The following is a 9586-nucleotide window of genomic DNA, read 5'->3' on the forward strand; positions in this document are numbered from 1 at the left end:
GTCAATCTCTCTGGTTTATTTTTTTCAGTTTTATTCTAGGAAGGTTAATTATCTAGAAAAATAGAAAGCTTGATGTTGTCAAAAATCGTATGGTTTTAGAAATTTGATTTTCGGCTTTATTACGATGGTATTAACAGTAAAAAAACGGCTGACGTCACAGGTTATGACGTAACAAAACTAGTTTTAACGCAATAACACTAAAGGGATAATTTTTTATTCCGATTTTCTTCTTTATTTTTGCTTTAGTCATCTGGCACATCACACGTGCAACATAGCTGCATTTGCTGGAACAAAAATACAGCTCCAATCTGGGGATTTTTCTCAAGGGGGGGACCCCATATTTTGCAGAGTTATTTTTCATATTTAAAAGTGCCATATTTCATTTAATTTTTGTCATATGGACAAATTTTTTTCAGGTTTCAACTCCCTTTGATGTGCTCTTTCGAACACATTGTAAAAAATATGCATATTAAAAACTTCAAAAGTGGCAAAAACATGACGTCATCACTGTGACGTCACAACTTTGACATTTACCGACATTTTGCACGTAAATATAATTGGGAATAGGTCTCCTGCTCATCTGCCAAGTTTGGTGTAGAAAGAGTCAATACTTTTTAAGTAATGCGAAATAATGTGAAATACCCAGGAACTGAAGAAACATTTGGGGGGTGGTTTGGCCCCTACGTGAAATGACTCAATGTCTCAATAAAAGTTGTATAACGGCTTAATGTGTTATGTGATGTTGAATTTAAGTTACGCTGTGGTGATTAGAGAGTTTTAAAATAGCAAATGTTCAATATTCAAAAACTATTTTGAATCGGCCAATTCAAGTAGCTCAGTTTTTTTTTTCTATCCCATGAAATTTCTAAAATGTTACCAGCGAGTTATATCTTTTTTCCAATTAAGGGACCAAAGTGACAGTTTACCAGTTGTTTAATGTTTTGATTCTTTTTATTATATGGCTGAACTGACTCGCGATTTAAGGAGAGCTCTAACTGGTTCTTTTAGTGGCTTTAATTTTGTAATACGGACTTCTATTAAAGATGGTCGCTGGCAAATTAATTTCGGCCAGTTGCTTTTTTAATTCATCGCACAAAAAAAAAAAAAGAAAAAAAAGAAAACAGTTGCATTGTTTTGCATAAATCTGGCTACCTTTATGTTTAGATGACAGTTTCGTTAAATGTTCACAAAACAGCGACGATAGCCTGAGAAAAATATATGGCTGGTCTATAGTGTCTCACCATCAAAATAAAAATCGTAACCATTCAATGAATTAAGTCAAGAAGCTGGGATATGAAAGATGATTGATACATAAACAACCTCGCCAAGATTTAGGCCGGTGCGGTTTTCGATTCGCGTGTTATTCGGAAAAGTATTTCACTCAAATCTAAGATCGTTTTCACGTGACGTTATCATTTTGAAAAATCCAAAACTAAAGAGCCACCAAAGTTTTTATACTTATCAGGCATAAGAGGCGGTATCTTTTTGTCTGTTTACAATTTTACAGTTCAATAGCGTACTTCGTTTGGAAACCAGTGCATTTCAGGGTTATGGAGGTGCCTGACACATGGCTACCATCGAGTTTGTTCAAAAATTATATATACTTATCTCACGATTTTGAACCTTTTTAGAAGTTAGGAGCATTAAGAATAGTGCTTATGTAAATGCTTGTTTCTTCAGTACTGATAATCAATCGCCTAGAGAGATGTTTCCACTATTTTCCGGCCGCCATATTGGTCGTCACACGAAAACCGGTAATTCGAGCTTACATTTCGTACCGCGAATGGATCCCGGAGATGGGCCAAAAACAGCCAAAGAGCCATTATAATTAATGCTTTATTGATCTTGCCTGTTCGCTCCATATTGGTCTCTTTCTGTTTTTTTCAAGTTTATGGATAAGCTTAAGCTTTGTGCATAAACAAGCAAAAATCAAGAAACAACGACTCGACTAAAATACGCTGCTTCAATAAAGTACATATTTTAGAAAATTACCCGAGTTTGCGAGAAATATGAAAATGAAACCGTTTTTGTCCAGTTGGCACTGTATCAGCAAAAATCTTTTCTTTCATTCTTACCAAGCATTGACTAAGTGTTTAATTTTAGTAACGTTTGATCGTTTTAGAAGACGATCGTCGGGTATAAAAGGAGGTTATCAGTTGACTGATCATCAGTTCAGAAAGTTTTCAAGAAGTTACCAGCAAGATAAAAGAAGAAACAAGGACAAAGAGAAGAAGTTCAATACAGCATGCCTCTCGTTAACCGATTTCCAACCTACGATCCATACAGGTAAACTTTAAAATTATTTTCGGAGGGATTGAGCCCTTTGTAAAACATTTCTACTGCTATGGCGAAGGAAGCTTTTAGCACTGATCTTTTACGCCTGTCCATGATGTAGAGTTAGTTTGTGGTTGCAACTGAAGACATTTTACAAGAAGGTTAGAGCTCTGCTGAACAGCGTAAAATTTACAAATGCAATTCAACAGTGTTTAATCTTCAGATTCAAAATCAATATTAAAAATATATAAATATTACAAAATAGGTTCCACTTTGTAACCTTTTATGGGACGTAAATGCGTGCAGAAAATGTTATGTTTCAAGAAAATATATTACTCTGTCTTCAGCGTTTAATTAATTCCATTTTTCTTATTGCAGTTACTACAACCAGGCTCCTAGAGGCTATGGCGTTTTCGTTGATTTATGGAGAGAAGCTGTTCTAGCTAGTGCTTACGAACAGCAAAAAGCAAACTCCCATCGAGCTATGGAAAGGCCTCACCAGGGAACAATAAAGATCGCTTGTGTGCTGCTTAGGCATTACCAACCTGAAGAAATCTCGCTTGAGGTAGATAGCGAAAAGATCATCTTACATGGCCAGCATCAATGCGAACAAGAAGATGGATTCAATAAGAGCGAGTTCGTGAGAGTCTTCAAACTTCCTCCAGGTGTCGATCCGACTACTGTATCGCTTCACTTTAACCAAGATGGGAGCGTTCTCGTAATCGGGGGCGCAAAACACGTGGAAGATAAAGCGAGCGACGGTAAAATTGAGGCCAAGTTGGATTTCAGTGGTTTCAAACCAGAAGAGATCAAGCTCCAACGCCGTGGAAATATGCTGACCATCACTGGAATACGTCATCAGTTACGTAGCAAGTACAGTCGTTGTCTTGTGCTGCCCGATGACGTAGATCCCAGATCAGTGACGTCATGCCTGTCAAAAGAAGGCCTGCTGACGATAAAGGCGTCACGTGATCCAGCCAAGTTGTCGTGCAAAAGTTTTGATGACACCCCCATCACCAGGGAAACAAACGAGGAACCAAAAGAGAAGACGACCAGCGCTGATGCGTCTGGAACCGCAATTTAGTTAGAGACTGTTAAAAGAGTGAAGAACTTAAAGTGCCTCTATGATCAAATTCTCGATATCCATTATTTACAGTTTCGTACACAATAGGTTTTCCCTAGATATCTTGCCAAATTTCAATCTATTACGAACATTAGAACTTACGTTTTTGGACCTTTATTTCCAAGAATTTACGGTCGCCATTAATCTTCCTTGTATCAAGTCTTGGTTGAGAATTGGAGTGAATGACGTCATTTAATCAAAAATACCGCACGGGTTGAAATTGTAATAACAATTAGTACAGCAAGTCGCATAGTGAGTAACAAAAAACTTTGGCTCTTATATTCGTGCAATTTTCTACATTAATTATAATTTCAACCCGTGTGGTATTGCACGAATATAAGAGCCAAAGTTTTGGTTATTCAATTTCAACCCGGGCGGTATTTTTGAGTAAATGACGTCATTTACTCCAGTTCTCAACCAAGACTTGATACAAGGAAAATTAATGGCGGCCGCAAATTCTCGGAAATAAAGGTCCAAAAAACCGTTATTTAGTTCTAATGTTGGTAATAGATTGAAATTTGGCAAGATATCTAGGAGAGACCTATTGTGTACGAAAATGTACAAAAAAAAATTGTGTACGAAAATGCAAAAAAACTGGATATCGAGAATTTGATCACAGGGGCACTTTACTTTTTAGACTGTGATAAAATGTGCAATTATATCGGCTTTTTTTTGCTAGTTTTTTTGTTTATCAAAAGTAGTTAATTACGTCTAATTTGTATGATCTGCCAGCCACATAATAGTCGTAAGATTTCAGTTGTCGGTTTTTGTTTTCATTTTTGTTGAAACTGAAAAGCAGTTCTTATTGCTTTCTTTATCATATACCGTTAATTTTGCAAACAAAGTTCAGCAAATGCTTGGTTGAGGGTCATTAGTATTGATTTTGTAGCGTTTTAATTACTTGGGTGTATTACTGTGTACTGTGTGTATTAGTGATGCAATTACAGGCAAGATGAATTAATGAAATAAATATTTACCATTATATCTCTGTTCCTCAGTTTCTGGTTTATTTTTAAGTCACGCAGATAATCGTAATTTACCAAAATGTTATACAACGGCACAATTAAATTAAAAGACGATAGCGTATGACCAAAATGAAGGCTTTGTTGGCTGGAACACAAGTAAACAGGATTGTCTCGAATGGAAACTCGTAGTGAAACTGAGAAATGTACCTGTAAATTCCTTGAATCTAAGTGTGGCGTCTAACTTGCATGTCAAAATGGCAGTCAGTATTGATTTTCTTGAATTCAAAGGATTGAGACCTAACTCGTCTTCAAAAAAGGAAAAATAACCCACTGTCGGATCATAAAACTGATAGATTCACACCATAATAAAAGAGAAAAAAAAAACAAAACTTAGAAGAAAAAAATTGCGTAAAACAATGTTCTAAATATGAGAAAGACACTATGCTATATTTATAACATTGTTCTATTATTACATAATCCTCAGTTGACATTTACATCGTACAAGGAATTTAATGACTTCTCAGTTTAGTCTGTTAGATTTCTGCGAATTATACAGAAAATAACCTAAATTGTTCAGCCTCCCACCTGTTGAGATTGTTAATAGTTTATGTTAATTCTATCTGCAATATTTGTTTATTTTTTTACAGTGCGCCCAATTAGCACAAGAGTGCTAAATGCATTAAATAAAGGTATTTATTTAATTCATTTATATATACCCAAACACGGGAAATAGCCTTTTCATGGTGACTTTTCTCATTAGCATTACAATGTAATTCTAAGTGGATGCGAGGTAATTTCTTCAGACCGTTATCTAGTTACCTTCTGCCTTTGATTCAAAACGAGTCTTCGTGCAAAAACCTTTGATGTGAAAGTATTGAGTTTGATAGTCATGAAAACGAACTTGAGGTGAAGCACATTTTCTATGAATGGTTTATTAGACTCGTTTTGACACAGAGGCAAAAGGCAACACGCAAATGGTCTAAAGAGTCTATTTATAGATTGTAATAGATTATTTTGAACTATGTAAATGACTCAGTGGCTCAATACAAATCATGTAACGGCTGAATGTGTTATGTGATGTCCAATTTAAGAACGGTGCCTACTAATTGCAAAGGTTTTTGCGCCAGGTTAAGACCACGCGGAAAAAGTAGATCTTTGTAAGGGCTATCGGAATCCACAAAGAAAAGTGGGGGTAGCCACGCATTTTTTCGAGATAATTAGCCTTGAATCTCAACAAAAATGCTGACATCAGCATTTTCCTGAAAAAAGAAGGAAAGGATATTTCTTCACAGATTTCCATAGAATTTGCCTTTACACACAGAAAAGCAAACACATTTAAAAAGATCTTTAAACTGCATGGCAAATGGTAACAAAAAAAACATTTTTGATATGTTTTTAATAACAAAATCGTTGCAAAAGCGCTTTTAGCGTATCTGACAGCCTTCCTCTAATGCGGCTAAAATACAGTCTAAATACCTTTTGCTCACAACCAGAAACTAATCACGTGTTGAATAGACTTGCCACTTCCATTTCATAACATAAAATGTAGGGGTAACCACGCGTTTTTTAAAGTTATTGATCTTTTTGGAAAACGTTTACGGTGCCCGTTAAGTTTTTTCCTGTCACCTCCCCAGTAAGTAAGACATTTGCGTATCTTGCACTTGTTTTGCGCACGCACTACGCCATCTGTAGGTACATGTTTACAGTTGGATTTCAGTATAATTTTCGACGAACTGTTGTTCCTGGTTTAAGTACAGGTTCATTAAACTTGATTTGGTCACAGTAGGAAAATTTTGCTTTCATTTTAGGGGTGTACATGATAGCGTAGTTGATTGCGTCAATAGGGAGTTTAAGCAAATCACTACGGTTTGTGCTACTACGGCTGCCTTGACTGAAAAGGTCTGGGGAGAGTACGTCTCGGTGGTCTGCCAAATTTTGAGTTTAGCGAGTAAAGCGAAATACAAAGATGAAGACACATCGGCTAAGGAGTTTAAAATCTTTTTTATTTAGTTTCTCACAGCCAAATGGCTTCGGTCAAAGGACGATGGTCGTTATTCGGTAGGACGTACAGATTATTTCGGAGCGAAAGCGAATGCCATAGACTTTGTACCATAACAATTCGATGGATGAAATATATAATTTCAGAGACAAATATCTCAAAGAATATCGAGTGATTAGCACAAATATATCAATACTCAAAGAAGCAAAATAGCATCGTATAGTTATCCAGATATAAAACATCTTCACTAAACCCTCAAAGCAAACTTAACCGAAGAAAAACAACCTCGTGCTCAACACGAATATTCGCTTGACTCGCTTCGCCATTCCAGCACCTTTGCCAAAACGTATCGTAAATTCAGGATACGGATTTACAAGCTTATGAAAGGCAACCTTGACACAATCTTTGACTGAAATTGAGGTTAAAGGATATAGTATCCAATGGAATTCTTAAAATGCCGAGATGTCCGTTGAAAAGGGCCAGAGAAGCGAAATAAACCCGAAGTAGTAGCCACTACGGCAAAACATCCCGACTCACGTAATCAGATTTCACGCTACGGCTGGATGCAACCGACGTACATGCGCAGTGTCTCATTTTTGGGGAAATTTACTTCCGGCAGCCGTATCAGAGCCAGCCGTAGCGATTTGCTTAAACTCCCTACTGTCAGCCCCAGCACGCGCGTGGAGCTAAACCATGGCTTGCGTGATGCGCAGAACGTGTGCGCACTAACAAAAGTAGGCACCGTCTTAAGGTATGCAGTGGTGATTAGAAAGTTTTAAAATAGCAAATGTTCAGTATTCAAAAACTATTTATTGTGAAGTGGCCAATTCAAGTAGCTCAGGTTTTTTTTTCCTATCCCATGAAATTTCTAAAATGTTACTAGCGAGTTATATCTTTTTTCTAATTGCGTTCGAAGAACGCAAGCCTAATTTTGGCCTGTGGCTTTCCAGAGTTGGGTACCCTGTGCACAGTTGTATGCAGAAAAACTCCACATGCCTGTAAGGACACCAAAATGGCCATCCCGCTTGATTTTTTCAGGGGCATGTCACGGCCAGTAAACTGCTACTGTTAAATACCAAGACATGTGATTACATGTGATAAGACATTTGGCGAACATGTGAACATGTAAGCTCGTCTTTTTGCTGAATCTTTGTTTGACTTCTTTCTATTCAGTCGCCGTGGGCTTCGCTATTTTGTGATCTCAGCGTTGGATATTGGTGAATATATGCGCTTCGACGGTAGCATTTATCGAAATCTGAGGTAATTTTCCTTGTTTATTTTATATGTTAACGAACACGACTTTGAATCGCCTTGGCTTTGGAATGTTAAGTGCGGGAACAGCTATATTTTGATTGCATTTGTTGATTAGTTCCAGTCGCGACAGATACATGTAGCTCAGTCTTTATCCGGTCAAATATTGCTTGGAATCAGTGGAAAAAGATCCATTAGAGTGTGCCTGAACCAAGGAACGGCAAATTATATACTGTCTACTTCATTCATCAGGGAAATACGCGAACCAGTCGCACGGAGTTTGTTTACGGTGACGATAAACGAGCACACCACTACAAATGTTTGCTTATCTTTGTGGTTCCAGCTTAGAATAATGTATATAAAATATACTTTTTCAAATTCACTTTTCAACATTACCAGTTACTGTGGGAATATTTAGCACGAAATTTGAGTCTACGGAAACTGGCGCTGTCACGCAACGAATCAACAAATCATAGTTAGTACAGGGACCTCTTCATTGGCATGGACTTTGACACTATGATATATCTGTCTGTAAAACCTCGGTTGCCGATGAAAAACGTTGATTTTAGCAATAGACAGAGGTTGAAAGTCAGCTAGTGAAACCATTTATTTAAGTTATATAATTTAAAGTGACGACGTCGAACGCACTCTCGTAGTGATTACTAATAGTTAAGGGACTAAAGTGACAGTTTATCAGTGGTTTATTGTTTTGATTTTTTTTATTATATGGCTGCACTAATACGCGATGAAAAGGAGAGCTCCAATTGGTTCTTTTAGTGGTTTCAATGTTGCAATACGGACCACTATCAAAGACAAATCGCTGACAAACTAATTTCGGCCAGTTGCTTTTTTAATTCATTGCACAAAAAAACAAAAAAAACAAACAAAAACAAAACAAAAACAAAACAAAACAAAACAGAACAAAACAAAAACAAAAGAAAAGAAGAAAAGAAAGAAAAAAAAACAGTTGTATTGTCAAGCATAAATCTTGCCACCTCTATGTTTAGATGACAGTTTCGTTAAATGTTGACAAAACGGCGACGCGGGAGACGTATATGGCGGGTTTACAGTGTTACGCCATCAAAAATAAAAATCGTAAGCTCGGATACGAAACTGATATATAAACAACCTCGCCAAGATTTACGTCTGTGCGGTTTTTCGTTCGCTCATTATTCGGAAAAGTGTTTCACTTAGATTTATAGAGCTTTGTGCAGTGTGCCCCTTGGGACACAAACATGGCGGTCGTAAAGTAACAGAAACATCTGTCATTGAGATTTGCCATTGAAACGAAAAGTAATTACTTTAGAGCTCCGACACATTGAAATTGATAATTCTTCTAGAGCAAGAACTGTTTAGTTAGCAATAACTTGAGCAATAACTCATCTTTTGACCTACTCGAGAGCCTTATCCGGCCGCCATTTTAATGTCACGCAACGCATAAACTTGGAAATTCAAACGTGCTCTATAACATAGTGAGGAAAACCCTGTCGGACTTAAACGTTGCAAAACCTCAAGGTTATTAGAGGGTCTAACTTCTGATGAAACTAAAACTTCAGAAGGATTTGTAATTTCTTATTTTGGAAAATGATGACGTCACATGAAAACCGGCAATACAATCTTACATCGTGCAAGCGTTTACCGCGAATGGGTCCCGGAGATGGGCCAAACACAGCCATTAAAAAGAGCCATTATAATTAATGTTTTACTGAAGTTGCCTGTTCGCTCCATGTTCGCAAAAATCAAGAAACAACGACTCGACTACTTTTCGCCGCCTCAATAAGGTACATATTTCAGAAAATTACCCGAGTCGCGAGAAATATGAAAATGAAACCGTTTTTGTCCAGTCGGCACTGTATCAGCAAAAATCTTTTCTGTCACTCCAAAGCATTGACTAAGTGTTTAATTTTAGTAACGTTTGATCGTTTTAGAAGAGGATCGTTGGGTATAAAAGGAGGTTTTCAGTTGCCCCATCAT

The 9586-nt window shown here is 37.1% G+C and overlaps 2 protein-coding genes across 2 annotated transcripts in view; both read left to right on the plus strand.

Moving 5' to 3' along the window:
- Window positions 1-2142: 2142 nt before the first annotated feature.
- LOC149111261 (uncharacterized) lies at window positions 2143-4381 on the plus strand. Its single transcript, XM_089292647.1, has 2 exons — window positions 2143-2286; window positions 2653-4381. The coding sequence occupies exons 1-2, from the start codon at window positions 2246-2248 to the stop codon at window positions 3356-3358; spliced, it is 747 nt and encodes a 248-aa protein (XP_089148773.1). The 5' UTR covers window positions 2143-2245; the 3' UTR covers window positions 3359-4381.
- A 5158-nt stretch (window positions 4382-9539) lies between these two features.
- The window catches only part of LOC149111262 (alpha-crystallin B chain-like), a 3539-nt gene continuing 3492 nt past the window's right edge, over window positions 9540-9586 (plus strand). The window contains exon 1 of the mRNA XM_089292508.1: window positions 9540-9586. This exon is cut by the window's right edge and continues 118 nt beyond it. The gene's annotated coding sequence lies outside the window, so the exon portion shown is untranslated.

This window comes from Orbicella faveolata, unplaced genomic scaffold (genome assembly GCF_042242905.1).
Source record: "Orbicella faveolata isolate gen_17 unplaced genomic scaffold, um_ofav_v1 contig_24, whole genome shotgun sequence".
Classification (NCBI taxonomy): domain Eukaryota; kingdom Metazoa; phylum Cnidaria; class Anthozoa; order Scleractinia; family Merulinidae; genus Orbicella; species Orbicella faveolata.

What these genes read in the sequence shown, in the direction of transcription:
- LOC149111261 (XM_089292647.1), top strand. Translation starts at nt 2,246, where the DNA reads ATGCCTCTCGTTAACCGATTTCCAACCTACGATCCATACAG. An exon ending in CCAACCTACGATCCATACAG is followed by an intron (nt 2,287 to 2,652) that starts GTAAACTTTAAA and finishes TTCTTATTGCAG; the next exon opens with TTACTACAACCAGGCTCCTA.